General features: G+C 39.7%; 1 protein-coding gene and 1 long non-coding RNA gene across 2 annotated transcripts in view; one reads left to right on the top strand and one right to left on the bottom strand.

Moving 5' to 3' along the window:
* The window catches only part of CUL4A (cullin 4A), a 35,058-nt gene extending 20,273 nt beyond the window's left edge, over nt 1-14,785 (top strand). Inside the window, exons 11-20 of the mRNA XM_081003029.1 lie at nt 351-543; nt 3,764-3,868; nt 5,017-5,127; nt 5,361-5,446; nt 6,455-6,562; nt 9,098-9,211; nt 11,129-11,234; nt 12,412-12,584; nt 13,090-13,242; nt 13,459-14,785. Coding sequence (XP_080859155.1) covers nt 351-543; nt 3,764-3,868; nt 5,017-5,127; nt 5,361-5,446; nt 6,455-6,562; nt 9,098-9,211; nt 11,129-11,234; nt 12,412-12,584; nt 13,090-13,242; nt 13,459-13,554 — 1,245 coding nt within the window. The 3' untranslated portion in view covers nt 13,555-14,785. The remainder of the gene's footprint in view (nt 1-350; nt 544-3,763; nt 3,869-5,016; nt 5,128-5,360; nt 5,447-6,454; nt 6,563-9,097; nt 9,212-11,128; nt 11,235-12,411; nt 12,585-13,089; nt 13,243-13,458) is intronic.
* Nucleotides 14,228-16,795, bottom strand: LOC308475991. Its single transcript, XR_013985618.1, has 2 exons — nt 16,544-16,795; nt 14,228-14,839 (listed from the first exon to the last, which is right to left on the bottom strand). It is a non-coding gene; the product is annotated as an uncharacterized lncRNA (long non-coding RNA).
* Between the last annotated feature and the right edge of the window lie 34 nt (nt 16,796-16,829).

Below are 16,829 nucleotides of genomic sequence, written 5' to 3'. Positions count from 1 at the left end.
CTGTGGTCATGCTAAGGAAGTGGGGGTGGGGAGAGTATGCAAGACTGCCAGAAGAGAAGACTTGTTCTTGTATTACTAAACTGTAGTTTTGTATTGTGCCTAAACTAGTACTGTACAAACAGATTTTCTGTGTCAATTAGCATCACATGCTGGAAAAACATTTATTAAGTGTCTATTATTATTTTTTTAAAAAGTGTGATTCTCATGTTTTGGTGTTTTTAATGTTTCAGGTGCATTAAAGCAACTGTGATTTAAATGATTTTATTATCAGTGTAAATGGTGGGGGAATATTAGGAAATAAGAGAGGTAAGTACTATTGACACGTTTGATCAAAAGTGTTTGTTTTGCAGAACTATGGGACAACAATAGTGGTAAACCCTGAAAAAGACAAGGATATGGTGCAAGAGCTGCTAGATTTTAAGGACAAAGTGGATCATATAATAGAAGTGTGTTTTCAGAAAAATGAGAAATGTATAAACTTGATGAAAGAATCTTTTGAAACGTTTATCAACAAGAGACCAAATAAACCAGCAGAACTTATAGGTATAACTATTTTTCCGCAAAAATATTGTTTCTAAAACTTATACTGTCTAGGATTAAGTTGCTAAATATGCCAGTGTCCAGCAGTACAATATCTATTCCGTGAAAATATTTGCTTGTGTGTGTATTCTGATAAGGATGTTGGCTGCATTCTTAAGAGACATGATTGTTTCCTCTCCTTGTGCATCTGTGCTTGTTTTTATTCTGACTGACTGCGGTGCCATTTGCTCAGAAAACTGCATGGAAATTAGAGTGCTGTTACAACATAGTTTTATTTAAGGAAGCTCCAAAAGAGGCAGAGTTAACTTTGGTTGTGTTGCTTATTATTGGGGTGATCTGATGAAAGAGAGAAGCTAGAGCTATCTAAAGCAGTGGTCTTTCCTAAGGTCTCCAAAGTAAAGACCTCAGGGGGCCAAAACAAACACACCCAAACACATGCACACGTCCAAAGAGCACAAACCATAAAACAGAGATGATTCATCCATGTGTTGCTGGACTCCAAATCCCATCAGCTTCAGCCAGCATGGCTAGTGGTGATGAGAGTTGTAGTCGACATCAGGAGAGCCACAGATTTCCTATCCCTGCCATGGAAGTTGTCCCATTGTCCTCTAACGCAGGAGGGGTGGGGGGGAACCACAGCCGTCTTAATATTGATTAGAAGTGGGACATAAAAGGTCTGGTTAAATTCTGGATTTGGCATGAGTTTGTATTCCCAAAAGCAGTGGATATAACAACAGGTAAAATTCTGGGAAGAGAGAGTTCAGTGGGGAGTAGGCATGCAGACACTTCCTCTAGTATCTCCAACGCCAGTGCTCTTGCAGTGCTTATCACATGTGGGATGGATTTTTTTGGCAGGGGGGTGGGAGGAGATAAAATTCAAGAGTTTTAATGTTTAACCAGTTTCCCTTTTTGAAAGAAATGTGATTTAATTCTGATTGTACTCTTAGTTTTATTTACCCTCTCTGGTAATATACTCTTGATTGGCTAACTAACTGGGTTAGTTGGGTGGGTGTTGTTAGGATACTGATGCCACTCAAGTCCCAAGTCTGTGGATGACCTCCATTCCGCAGTTTGATGTGGATGTTAAATAGCATCTGCTGAGTAGCAGGTTCCTGCTGTCTTGAATTGACCCTCGAGGCAGGAGCAGAACAACTGAAAAACTGTCCCTGCAGTCCTTAACCTGGGTATCCTACTGCAGAAGTCTTGTGGGACATAGACTTCAGTTGATAAGCTTTTGTAGTTTGGCCACATCCTGCACTTATTTATTTTCTTACTTAATCATGAACATTTAAAACCTGCCCCTTATCAACAAGCAGTCGCAGGTCAGAGTACAATAAAACAAGTTAAACATAATGGTTACATAAAAAGTGAATCACAGGGCAGATGAAAGCCATTGACAACCAAACAACATTAAAACAGCAGTAGAAGCAAACACAGACTACATACATGACTTTCCCCAAAGAATCCTGGAAACTAGTTTTTAATGTTGTTGGGAATTATATCTCTGTGAACTACAGTTTCTAGGATTCTTTGGAGGAAGTAATGTGTTTTAAATGTTTACCCTCTGCTCAGCATATGCCAGTTCAAACAAGTGTGTTTTTAGCTGCCTGCCAAAGATTCAACAGAGATGGTGCCAGCTATATATTTAGCATTTACACAACCAGGGTGTCACCATAGAGAAGGCCCTCTCCTGAGTTACCATCTAACAAATCTCATTTAGCTGCCCTACCGTCAAAAGAGCCTGCACTTATTTTGCAGCTGGTGTTAGTTTGTGCATAAAGCATTCAGAAGGAAACTGTTGTGTCACAATTTATATCTAGATTGAGATCTGTGTAGAAATCTCTTAAGAGCTCTGTAATAAGGAGTGAAAAATTAAATTATTTTATTTGCTTTATTATGTGCACACCCTGCTCTTTCCCACGGGCTCAGGGATTTTGCATGGCTTATAAGAACTTTATCAGTATATTTAAAAACAGCTTGGTGCTATCTATATCAAGGGGCTTTTGGATCTGCTTTTACAGTGACTGCCTCTAACAACCATGAGTAAGGAAAGGCAGTGAAAGAATGAGTTCTCACCTTTTAACATGCCCTTTTCATTCTTCCTTTTCATTCATTCTACTTCTAATTGGAGGAGGTGGCCTTTTTATCTTCAGATTCATAGTGTAATCCTGGGGGCTTTTTTTGGCCATCAAGCCATTAGAAACATTTTAAGCCATTACAATAGTTTAGAGTAAAAAAATAAATAAAGAAGTTTAGGTCTTTCATGTAGTATGTTAATGTTGAAAAATTCCCTAACTTAATAAATAGTGCGTAAATATGTTAGTGCTTTTTATATAAATATTGAAGCTTTACAAAAATTAAGATTACATGGGTGGGTGGGTGGGTGTATACATATTCCAGTGTATAGTAAAGAAAGGTACAGAAAGAGGAAATACTATTTCATAGTTTTGGTGAATGTGTGCATATTTTAAATTTCCCTCTTTTTAAATTTCTCTCTTTCACACTCTTTTCATCAGTTCCCCATATCTGCCAGTTTACTGCCTCTGTTCACTACTATTTTAATTTTATCACGGCACCTAACCTATAATATTTTTAACTGGTTTTCCTGCTTCACATTGAACGCTTCAGATTTTTGTTCTCAATTCTGCTACTTGTATTATTATTATTATTATTATTATTATTAGCCTCTCTGATAATATCATTCTCATTATCACTGTCATTGGCTTTCTGTAGATTTGTATATTAATTTCAAACGGTTTATTTTACTGTTAATTTTTAGCTTTGTCTTCATCTTCATCATCATCATCATCATCACTATAGTTCTACTATCTCTGCCACTCTTTGCCCATAAGTTTCCCTCCTCATATTTCCCTCCTCTGAGTCTGGCACAGACTTGGATTTTTAAAAACCCTGTAAATATTGCAGTTTTATGCACAGACCGGATTAATCTCACTGAAGTCAAATGAAATGCAAGCAGCCTGCTTGTTTGCAGCATTGTAACAGGAAAACTGCCACTGCTGCTTTTTTTGGCTTTTCCTTCATTTTTGTGTGTCATATTTTTATTAGACTATACGTTTTTGGCATTGAGTGGTTTCTTTCAACTTTTATAAAACTCGTAGTGTAGTTTTAGATGTGTTAAAACTAATATGTGGAAACCAAATGATCCTTCCCACCCCCACCCCCCAAGATTAGTTTTAAGCTGTTTATTTTTAATTATTTTTAGCAAAACATGTGGACTCAAAGCTAAGAGCTGGCAATAAGGAAGCAACAGATGAAGAGCTGGAAAGAATCCTTGACAAAATTATGATAATATTTAGATTTATTCATGGTAAGGAATCTCTTTTTAAACAACTGTTTAAAGTGTATCATACATTTTTGCACTGCTGAGTTTTTAACCAAAATACCAAAGGCTTGATGCATGTTGCAGTAAATGACACTACGCAGTGGTTTCATGCACTTGAAGGATAAGATTGAACTCTATAGAACTGCACATTGAAGGATCCAATGATATTTTATAGCTAAAGGAATAGGAATTGTAGCTCCCTCTACAAACATTGCACTTCTGACAAGATCTTTAGCTTCAATTTTTCTTTCAGCCATGCACAACACAATTTTCTGCTACTTGTTTTCAATAGAAATGGGGCAGGAACATTGTTATAACTTCTGAGAAACCCAACAGACATGTAGGTTCTGCAACAAGTCTATATAAAGCACATTGGTAGTTTTCACCAGAATGGGAAAGAAATATATATGTTATCTTAATAATTGGGGAGGAAGAGTCAAATTTTATATTTCCAGCACTTTTAAACTTGCTGTATCTGTGGCAATTTTATCAGATCAGTTTGAAATTTGGCACTTTCACAGGTAGAACGTGTAGGTCAAGTTTTAAGTTATTTACTGAACAAGTGTCATTTGTATAAGCTGTAGTATTTTGAGGTTTATAGTGACAGAGTCCCATGGACTACAAGAAGATCAAACCTATCCATTCTTAAGAAAATCAGCCCTGAGTTCTCACTGGAAGGACAGATCGTGAAGCTGAGGCTCCAATACTTTGGCCACCTCATGAGAAGAGAAAACTCCCTTGAAAAGACCCTGATGTAGGGAAAGATTGAGGGCACAAGGAGAAGGGGACGACAGAGGACAAGATGGTTGGACAGTGTTCTCAAAGCTACCAGCATGAGTTTGACCAAACTGCAGGAGGCAGTGGAAGATAGGAGTGCCTGGCGTGCTCTGGTCCATGGGGTCACGAAGAGTCGGACACGACTAAACGACAACAAAGTGACAGAATCTTGCTTCTGCTACTTCCTTTAAATATAAGATTATTCCTATGCTTTCTCACAGACAGACAGACAGACAGACAGACACACACACACATATATATTCTTAGTTAATTTTTTTCTTCTGTGGCTCAAAAAAAAGTCACATCATGTGCTTTAGTGATGTTTTTTCTCATCCTCCTCAACATTGTCCATGCAGGTAAAGATGTATTTGAAGCATTTTATAAAAAGGATCTGGCCAAAAGACTTCTGGTTGGGAAAAGCGCTTCAGTAGATGCTGAGAAATCTATGTTGTCTAAGCTTAAGCATGGTAAGCATTTGTGAATTTGGTTCCTTCAGTTACGAGTTTGCGCCCTTATATAGGGGGAAATGGAACAGGTTAGTCCTTTTGGAAATCTATGATGCCAAACAAATGCACATTTTTTAAAAATCTATGTTTGGTTTGCTTTACACCTTCTGAAGAGTTTGTTACCTTCATTGTGTGCCTAAATTGACAGTTCCAGTTACAGCATCCATATTACTTTTTTTTGTTTTATGTAACAGAATGTGGTGCTGCTTTTACCAGTAAACTGGAAGGAATGTTTAAGGATATGGAACTTTCAAAAGATGTTATGGTTCAGTTTAAACAGGTAAGATTTCACTTCAGTTGGATAGTTCAGTGAAATTTTGAGCTGGTTTGATATGACTAGTTTCAGACCTGATAAATGATGGTTTAGCATAACAGAAATGAGCTGCAAATGAACATTGGACTTGAACACTTCCCACCCCCACCGAAGACCTCTGGCACAGCCATGAGTAGATCAGAAGCTTTCATTTTTCGTTAACTGCAGTTTAGTGTTTGATATGAACCCTAAACTGTGGTTAATTTTAACTGAAGCTTCATAGCTCTTGATTTGAAGTTGGCTTGTGTCAAACAAATCACAGTTAAGATTAACTACATTTCCCCCATGTTTGGACAAAACTTTAAGCAAAATCTTCTGAACTCATCCTTGCAGCTTTGCTGAAAGAAGAGAGAGGAGCATTTGCAAATATAGTGGGTTATTTTGTCATTTTAAAATCCACACTAATTACTAGTTTTGTAGATTATAAAGTAATATTTCACGCAGAACATAACTTATGGAATATGCTGCCATAAGATTTGTCAATCAGTTGAATTCACTTTAACTGACAAAGATATATCCTAATGTATTATTAGGAATTGGAAATGTTGCATTATTTAAAAACGTAGATGCATCAAACTTTGATTTTGAAATTTAATACTTCAATAGGTAAAAATGCAGGTCAGAATTAGGAAAGTACTCACACCTCAACATCACCTCGAAATAGTATTTTAAGCTCCTTATTTTCAGATTGTTTTGAGTTTTAATAACATTACCATGCAAGTAGAGTATCACTGAATTCAACCTTTGTTAAATAACAGTTTTAAGTCATTTTTTCAATGATTAAATTCAATTTTGCTGTAAATATTGGTGAAAATTGCTACACTATTTGAATAAAGTTGACATTTTTGTAGAAAATAAAAATCATCATCAGCAGCAGTAGTAGTGATTTCTTTCCTCCTTCCTTCTTTGTTCCCTGGCAAAACCTCTTAACTCATTAACATGATTGAAAATCCTTTTCTTTCTTTTTTATCATAGTACATACAGAATCAAAAGGACCCAGGGAATATAGACTTAACAGTAAATATACTTACAATGGGATACTGGCCAACTTATACACCTATGGATGTCCTTTTGCCTCCAGAGGTAAGTCTTCAACTACACTTGAAGTATTGGGACATCCCTCCCCCCCCCCCCAAAAAAAATTATTGATGTTCATTGGTTTGTTGGATTTGATCTCTGGAAGCTCATACATTGTGATTTACACATGCACAAACCAGAGCACAGAAGCTTTAAGTGATTTTTGGTGAAAGCTGTTCCGTGTCATTAGATCAGGTATTTAGTCTTGCATGCATGTGCTGACGGACAAGCACTTTTCCATATGGGGCCCCGAGAAGTGACTCTAGTCCACATTGCTTAAAATTTTTGGGTTTAGGAGGCCTAATTTGAGTAGCACAACTCAAATGGATTATTTTTTTGTTGTATATATTTCAACAATCCCAAAGTCTGAGAGTCAGTAGCACAGATGCTGTAAAGGTGTGGTGATCTGTCGTGGAACACCACCATTGGAGAAGATAGCCAGGGTTACTCAGACCTCATTGCTGGTTGCCTCATGCTTCAGGGCCCCCAAACTGTAGCTTCACCACTGCTCTATAAGGAAGTGTGTGGCTCCTTTAGATGCTATTGATCCCACCACCAGGGGTGACCAGAGGTGTTTTGGCACATGAGGCAAAGCATCCCACAATGCAGGGACTGGGAGCAACCTCCATAAGGACTCCTCTGTGAGATGCCCTTGCAGGGTCTCCCCTGTCATGGTGGCGGTGAGATCCTTTCTGGATTTCTCTCTCCCACCTGGCAGCAAGGCTTTATTCCAGCTTCTCCAGGTGGGGGTGGGAAAATCTCCCTCGCCCGCCCAGCAGCAAAGCCGGATGGTGGAATGCCTCCCCCCTCGCCAACTCTGGAGGTGGGGGTAGCATTCCTCAAAGATTGCTTGTGGTCCCTCTCTGCCCCAGAAGCCAAGGAGACTGGCTGCAAAGATGACCAATGGAACAAGCATGCCATCCCTTGGGGGTGCCCCTTGGGGTGGTCGCCTCATCCGACCTTAGGGTTGGGTCAGGTCAGGTCTGCCCAAGTCTGCTTTCTCCCGAATGAAGTGAAGAGTGTTTGAGGGATGTTCACAGGGAAACCAAAATACTTGCTTACAAAGCTGTTGTACTACCAACCTTACTGTATGCTTGTGGAAACATGAGCCACTTATAAACAACATCTCCAACTTCTCAAAAGATTCCATCAATGGTGTCTCTGAAAAATTATACATATCACTTGGGAAGACAGGCGAACGAATGCCAGTGTACTGGAAGAAGCAAAGATCACCAGTGTCAAAGCAATGATTCTTCAACATCAACTTCGTTGGACTGGTCATGTTGTTCGGATGCCTAATTATCACCTTCCAAAGCAGCTACTGTATTCCAAACTTAAAGATGGAAAGCATAATGCTGGTGGTCAACAAAAGAGGTTTAAAGACTCTCTCAAGGCAAATCTTTAAAAATGTAGTATAAACACCCAACAATTGGGAAACGCTGGCCAGTAGTGCAGGGAATGCACATGGTAATTCTTTCTAGGATGCAATAACTTCAGACTGCAGGGGGAGAGGTTGAATACATGAATGTACTCTCATGTTGAAAGCTTCCTGAATGTGAAAACTATTCTATCTGGCCTATAATACCTTGTTCCTGAAACTTTTTGCCATGGGAGCATGCAGACATCCAGTCACCCCATGTGTGCATATGTAAGCACATATTCGCACATCATGAATCCTAAAGTGAAGTATCCCCAGGAGTAATGGGTTGTGTGTTTTCGCTGAATGCAGTAGTTCTGCATGAAATATAGGGGTGCTATAACAAAATACACCTTTCAGTATACAGTGGTACCTCAGGTTAAGTACTTAATTTGTTCCAGAGGTCCGTACTTAACCTGAAACTGTTCTTAACCTGAAGACCACTTTAGCTAATGGGGCCTGCTGCTGCTGCTGCTGCGCCGCCATGCGATTTCTATTCTCATCCTGAAGTAAAGTTCTTAACCTGAGGTACTATTTCTGGGTTAGTGGAGTCTGTAACCTGAAGCGTATGTAACCCGAGGTACCACTGTACTTTTATCTACTTACTTCCACCCCTTAGAACAGGGGTGCACAACCTATGGCCCTCCAGATATTTCTAGACTACAACTCCCATCAGCCCCAACCAGCATAGCCAGTGATCAGGGATGGTGTGAGGTGTAGCCCAACATCATCTGGCGGGCTGCAGGTTGTGCACCCCTGCCTTAGAGCCTACTCAATTCTGATTTAACAATTTTTAAAGCCAAATGTAAGATCCTGGATAAATGCAGTGTATCCGCATGTTTTTCAAAACTGATAAAGGGCTGTTGAGTTCTTCTCGCCTAGTCATTCATATATTAATGAGATGTTCAAGGAGAGTATTCATTTCTATGCCACAAGCCGATATCCTGCAGTTGGAACAAATCCTGCAAATTGTACAAATTTGCATTCTTTGCTTGGTTTTCTGCTTTACTTATAGACACGAATGAATACATGAAATGTTACTTGTATTTAGCTGCCATTTATGCCTGGATTGGTGTGTTTGCCTGGATTTATTTTTCTTATTCTTATTATTTCTTGTATTTCAGATGGTTAAACTTCAAGAAGTATTTAAGACTTTTTATCTTGGAAAGCATAGTGGTCGAAAACTTCAGTGGCAAACTAGTTTAGGACATGCTGTCCTGAAAGCAGAATTTAAAGAGGTGTGTTTGAATAACTTAATCTTTGCTATCTTTTCTCTTCTACCCCCTCTCCCATTTACAGCTTTCCCAAACCCTCCATTTCCCTTACGCATAGCAGCCCGAGGGGTGGTGTCTGTGTGACTCTGTTGCTCTTCTGGTTTACCAGTACCCCAAGTTGCTGCTGCTTATTGAGAAGAAGTACAAGGCACAAGGAACTCCGTGCAGTGAATCAGGGTCAACTCTGCCACCATGCACCAAGCTCCACACACTACTCACTTTCCTTCTTCAATAAGCCGCAGTGACTCATGGTGTTGGGAAGCCAGGAAAGCAACAGAGTCCCAGTCATGCTGCCTCACCAGCCACTACACACTTTGTCCCCAAAAATGCTTCTTGGTGGCAGAGGTAGAGGAGGAGATATGCAGCAGCAGTATAGTAGGACTGGAGAGTGGTTGCTGGTGAGCTGGCCTGGCCTGAAAGCTCCTCCATGGATTGCCTGAGCTGCCTGTCCTGGCTAGTTGACTGCTGGCTTTAAAAAGCTCCCCTCTATAAAAAGGTCAACATGTTCTGGCAGCTTTTTTTCTAGAAAAAGAGCCCTGGTCATACATAAAAGAAATTCACACTTCCAGGAGCCAGAAGGATTTTCAGAGGTTGATGATCAGAAACATTATGCTACTAGTTGCCTGCATTGTATAAGAGCAGTTGTGGTCAAATAGGTGTGAAAGAGTACTTGCACTTAATCTGTGGAACATAAACACTAGTTGTTTGGTGAACATTGGAGCATTCACATTAAGCAACATTCTATGAGATTTTTTATCAGTCCATATATATTATGCTGCAACTTTGAGTCTGATTCTGCTGTGCAAGCAAAAATATATTGGTAGTCTTCTTCTGATTCACATGATATTTTTATCTTTTCTCTATGCATGGTGCGGGAATCAGATTGTGCCTTCCTGCCATGAAACTTGCCTATCTTGCTTGTGCAGACATTTAGAGTTCAGCATTTAGAATTGGATACATGTAGATCTGAAGCTTATGGTCCTTCCAGATATTCATTTGAGAAAAAATTAGCCATAGATTTTATGTCACTTTATCCTATTAAAATACTCCATCTGTGTACAGATGTTGAGAAGTGTCAGGTGGAATCTTGCTCCTTGGTTGCACATAGAGTGAGTCAGGGAGCGTACTGTTTGAACTGAGCCAATGACTTTTGGCATTCTGTTTGGAACTAAGGATGGAAAACATGGTGTGGTGTAGTGGTTAAGAGCGGTAGTCTCGTAATCTGGGGAACCGGGTTCACGTCTCCGCTCCTCCACACGCAGCTGCTGGGTGACCTTGGGCCAGTCACACGTCTGTGAAGTCTCTCAGCCCCACTCACCTCACAGAGTGTTTGTTGTGGGGGACGAAGGGAAAGGAGAATGTTAGCCGCTTTGAGACTCCTGAAGGGGAGTGAAAGGCGGGATATCAAATCCAAACTCTTTTTTTTCTTCTTCTTCTTTTGGAAATAGCAGAGGTGGGTTTTGGAAATTCCTAGGCTGAATTTCACTTTAGCTCAGAATGGTTTAATGCCAAACCTGTCATCCATCAGTTTCCTTCTTCCTGCCTTTTTAACACAAAGGGAGCAACTCAAACCCAAGATCCTCCTGAATGAGGGGTGTTTAGAATAGTTGGCTCTCCAGCATAGAGCCTGCTCATCTGGAGATACATTGGCATAAGTCCTTTATCCTGGCTTAGCCAAGGCCTAAAGATACGGTAGAGTATGGCAGGTAACTTAACCCATTCCAGTGTTCAGCTTATGTATATTACTTGTTTGTAATCGTTCTGTCCACCTGCAGATAAATGACCTTTGGTAAAGAACAGGGGACAGCTTCATTAACAGTTAGGCTAGTGTGTGTGTGTATGTGTGTAATGTTATAAATATAAATATTTTGTTTGTTTTAGGGCAAGAAGGAGTTTCAGGTGTCACTCTTCCAAACCTTAGTGCTTTTAATGTTCAATGAAGGAGATGAATTCAGTTTTGAAGAAATTAAAATGGCCACTGGTATAGGTATGTAATAGTTTTTGAAAAGACAGGTATCTTGTGGATTTGATCTGGCATAAATGTGATTGGATTAAAATACAGTGGTACCTCTGGTTGCAGACGGGATCCATTCCGGAGCTCCGGTCAGATCCCGAGGTTTCTGCAACCGGAAGTGCCTGTTTTGCACACACATGCGGCGCTGTAGAGTGCTTCTGCGCATGCATGCCTGGCGAAACCCGGAAAAATACTTCGGGGTTTGCCACGTACGTGTCCTGAAGGATACATAACCGGAGGTGAACGTAAGTAGAGGTACCACTGTACAGGAGAATGACTTGTTACAAGAGCTTTATTAATAGAGGTAAACATGAAGACAAAGAGATACCAGTACTACATGTTACTACTGTTGTTTCAGAATATATTGTGGAACACATTTAGGCTGCAAATAGCGGTTTTTCCAATAACTGCTTATGACATACAGGATGTAGTTGACCCTGGGCTCTGAACTGAATGGAACTCTGAACTGAATATTGTACCTATGGATTGCACTGCATTATGGTAGCTGGCAATTCCCTCATGCTTTTTTCTATACTTAAGCATAGAAGAAAAGCAGGGGAGGCACATGGATCCACAATAGTACTGCTGTGTTTCCCCAAGCAAACTACTATGGTAGTTGTACAGTGGTACCTCCGGTTGCGAACGGGATCCGTTTTGGAACTCCAGTCGGATCCCGAGGTTTCCTCAATCGGAGGGACCGCTTCTGCACATGTGGAGGCAGACTGCTTCTGTGCATGCTCACAGTGTAGTAGAGCATTTCTTGCTCATGTGCACGGGGTGAAACACTTGCGGGTTTGCCGCTTTCGCTATCCAAAGTTTACGTTACCCGAGGGTAACGTAAGCCGAGGTGCTACTGTACCTGTATATGGCAGGCTTATATTTCACAGTCTTCTGCACTATAGCAGAAGGGAGGGGGACAGAAGCAGTTTGTAATATGCTGTTTGATATCCTGATCTCCTAGGATATTGTTAACTCCCCTAAGCAAGTAGATATGTGTAAATTTTCAGGACTGAACTAGAGCAATCTCTACCTGCCCCTATCTCAACACTTTTCCAGCTCATTTCTTCTTCAGTCTGTGCTTTGTGGCAATTGATACAACAATTGTAAACAGTTTTCCACTGTGTGTTTGCGTTTTAAACCCCTTTCACAGAGGACAGCGAATTAAAAAGAACCTTGCAGTCTCTGGCCTGTGGTAAAGCAAGAGTGCTGAATAAAAGTCCAAGAGGAAAGGATGTGGAAGATGGAGACAAATTTGCCTTTAATGGTGATTTTAAGCATAAATTGTTCAGAATAAAGATCAATCAAATCCAGATGAAAGAAACGGTATGTATTCGATGCGGACAGCTCTTTGGAATAGTCTGTCTATAGTGCGGTGGTGTTTGGGTTTAACCAAGAGAGGTTAAGACATGTATGAAAAATGTGCTGTATTCTCAGCTCTGAATAGAAGTGCTTTTGTTCCGGGCTCAACCAAGTATTGTAGTATTAGACTCAGAGAGGGGGGTTGTTTTGAGGGGTAAAAACTAAACATTTGACATGGTTATGGATTCAGCCAGTTAAATTTGTAGATAATTTGTAAATATTTATCTGACCTTTATTTTCGGTCATACCCTGTGCTGCCTTTCCTTTCTGAGAGGCAAATTTACATGATGCAACCATTAGTTGACTTTTGTTTCACTCTTGCCTAATCCCCCAATTCTTTTGGTATAGATCCTCTCTCCATACTATCAATTAAGTATAATTAACCAAATAATATGCATGTATGTATGTATGTACGTGTGTGTTTGTGTGTCAGGGTAATTGATGCATATTTTTCATACTTGCCGTACAGGTCGAAGAGCAAGTCAGCACAACTGAAAGGGTGTTTCAAGATAGACAGTATCAGATTGATGCAGCTATAGTACGAATAATGAAGATGAGGAAGACACTCAGTCACAATCTTCTTGTTTCAGAGTTATATAATCAGCTAAAATTTCCAGTAAAGGTGAGTGAAATATTAATGTATAATACAGTAAGGGAGAGGCAAAATTGGGAGCACAATTATGGTAAAATTACTGTGATCACAGAATACATTATCGTTTTCAGAGTGTTGTCTCCATCTGTCTGTCTCTCTCTCTGTCTGTCTGTCTGTCTCTCTCTAGTATTTTATTTCCTTTGTCCTTACATTGCTAAACAGTGTCAACTTATTCTCTTATTACAGCCTGGAGACTTGAAAAAGCGGATTGAATCTCTCATAGACAGAGACTATATGGAGAGAGACAAAGATAACCCTAATCAGTACCACTATGTTGCATGATGAGGAGGAAACTGTTTTTATAAAACAGGAGGACATTAGCTTCCCAACAATGGATACTTGTGTTGTTCCCAAACCTTACTTTTAGCAGAACTGGGAATGATGTTCATTAAGCAGCTGCATGTACTGCTGATACTTGAAACATCCTTGCCTAGAATCTGTGGTGGTATTCAGAGACAATTATTTTTAGATCTGCTTCTTGATTTCTTTCAGAATTCTGTTCAAAATTTATTTTGGAGTTGGAGTGAATGGTAATTGTCCTCTGTATGATATAATTCTTTTGCCTGAAGAGTGGTTGTGTGTGTTTGACAGCACATCATAAAAATACTTTACGCTGCCATTTTTCGCTTCAAGAATTATTTGAGTTTCTTTTAAACACTGTTGAAGAACAATCAGTGGTCTCGGGGTACACTGAAGTTTTAACTATGCACCAAGAATTCTAGTTTGTTCTGTTAGATTTTTGTTTTGTCTTTTTGTTTTCTATACCTTATCCCTGTTTAGATGGATCAAGTGCCAAGAGGATAACTGCATTAAAAACAATAGATGAGCTTTCTAATGAGCTCAGATATTCATTGGTGAAATATATTTTCTTCTTGGCCACATGAAGGTGAACCAAATAAGCACTTTCTAGCTCTGGGATAATTGTTTATAACCTTTCATGTAAAAAAAATGAAACTACAGGATAATATAGTTTTATTCTAAAAGTTACACACAGGGTAATTACAGTGGCATGATCTTAGAAAATTTCAAAATATTTTTTTAAGGCTTTTTTGCCCTGTAACGAAAACAATCCAGCTCCTCTTCGGATCATACTTGCTGAAACATGAGAAAACATGAGAAAATACTCCTATTGTGGTAGCTTTCCTCCCTTGTATCCCATACTGTGCATTCATTTGCAAAGTTTCTCTGGACTTTCTGCACGCAGGAAGATTTGATTGTTCTCATAGTTTTACCTTGACAGATGAAGTAGCTTGTTTCATATCATTTACATGGAAATTCACCGAACTTTGAAGAAAGAAAGCTATGTTAACAGACAGTTGTAACTGCTGGCTTTACAGGATACGCATAATGATGTATGTTTAAAAGAAACCAAAGGGAGTTTGACCTTTTGTGTCATTAATGTTAGTAGTATCTTTATTAAAATGCTTTGCATAAAATTAGTAACTTGGTTTATTATATAAACTCCCTTGTATTATTTTGACTTCTGCAAATTAAAATCCTTTTCTCATCTGCATTACTATGAGTTAGTGATGAATCCAACATTCATTGAATTTTCCTTCCCATTTTCCTGTTTCAAAAAAAAAAAATCTTAAGCAAATAGAAACTTTTAAATCTGATTTTTACTTAAAGCAGATGTCGTGCATAGTAACTGCTTTTCCACTGTATGAATGTGACAATCTCTTTCCTATTTGCAATAGCATGGAGTATTGTCTATCCAATATTAGTAAAATTGTGTTGCTACCTTTTTAATGCTATAATGAGTATGCCTCTTTCTAAAAGACAAGAACCTTCATGACGATTCATACAAGGGATTAGTTCAATGTTTCAGTATTTTTACAAAGTATATCCTCATTTTTCTTTTCTTGTCTCCAGTACTGCTTTATTTCCTGCAACACTTGTTCAGCTTGGAAGCTTGCACAGAAGGCTGTTAACAAAGTTATGGGCAATATCTCTACAATAAATATAGCTACATTATTATTTAGACTGGAAAACAAAATAATAAACCAAAACAACATATATCAGAAACCAGGATCCTACTTCAGTTTACTAGTCAAAACTATTGATTGCTTGAAAAAGTATAAAAGAGAAAAATAAAAGTATAAAAGTTAATAACATGTATTTTATAAATTATTATTGTCAACACTACAATTTTAAATAAATGTAGTAATTCTCCCAGTTAGTACTAGATTTTTGCTTGCACATCTGCCTATACTGATGGCCTGAAAATGGTTCAGTTTACAGCTTTCCAGTGTTCTGTGCCTGGTCATTTGGATGTGGGAGACAACTGCATTAGAGATGCATTTATAGAGAGAGAAAGGGAAATATTCGACTCCAATAGTCAATCAAGGGATGGGAGAGGGGGAACTCGAAAGACTGCCTCCTGTTTGCCAAGCTCATTTTCATATCTACCCTCTTCCGTTAGTCCCTCTCTTGACCTCTTTTTTGTTAGCGTCCTTTTTCTTTTTAAAGGCAGTAATGACCAGTGACAGCAGTAGCCATTTTAGTGAGGTTTCGTGGCATTGGTAGGTTGTCACCTCCATTTGCTGCAGGTGGCTTCAGAAGCCAGAGCAGGTCTTAAAAACTTCTTTCAGCTCAACGTAAAGCAACTTCAAACTTACGCAGCTTGTGTTTAGGTTTCTGCTGTCTCACTGGCATGTTATGTGACTTTCCCTGCCCCTCGCCCTAAAATGTCTGTAGTTGAAATGCCTATCAAGTCGCGTTTGTGGCGACAGTACAACCGACAAGCCCTATTTGTTAGGGGCTCTCTTGCTTTTTCTGAGAACCTTCCAGTAGAGGATTTATATTTCGGATATAATTTGTTTTCCCTCTCCGCCCACACAATGATAAAATTTCTTTTTAAAAAATGACTCTATCGCGAGAGCTCATGTGACATTGGAGTAATTTCCTTGGCACTGAACCCGGAGCAGCCTCCCAAAGGCAACGAAACTCCTGCCACCAGCCGACCTCGGACGACGCACGGGAAGAGCGTCGTTTTCCCCGCAACAAACTCCCAGCCAGGATGGGCTGCGGGCCTAATAGTGATTATAATCGCCACAAGCCGATTCGAGCTTCCCCTATACAGTGGTACCTCGGGTTAAGAACTTAATTCGTTCCGGAGGTCCGTTCTTAACCTGAAGCTGTTCTTAACCTGAGGTACCACTTTAGCTAATGGAGCCTCCCGCTGCCGCCAAACGATTTCTGTTCTCATCCTGAGGTAAAGTTCTTAACCCGAGGTACTACTTAACCCGAGGGAGTCTGTAGCCTGAAGCACCTGTAACCCGAGGAACCACTGTATTTCGCTATTAGCAGTTCAGCCCCGTGACGTGAGAACGAACCGAAATCGGTTAAAAAGCTACAGTTAAAAAAAGGGGGAAGGAGAAAGCCCCTCAACGGCCTCAACCTATGGCCTGCTTCTCTCCGTTCTCGCGAGATCACGGCTCTGGTTCTGCCCGTCTTCTCTTTCTCTCTGCCCCCCTCCCCACTCTTTATTAAAGAGGCCGGGCGTGGTTTATTAAGATCAGGTGACGGAGGTTAAAAAAAAAAAAAAAGCGGTGGGC

Source organism: Podarcis pityusensis (genome assembly GCF_964106645.2).
Source record: "Podarcis pityusensis genome assembly, chromosome: 4".
In the NCBI taxonomy this organism is placed as follows: Eukaryota; Metazoa; Chordata; class Lepidosauria; order Squamata; family Lacertidae; genus Podarcis; species Podarcis pityusensis.
The sequence above is the reverse complement of the archived record's forward strand: the minus strand, read 5'-3'. Positions and strand labels throughout refer to the sequence as shown.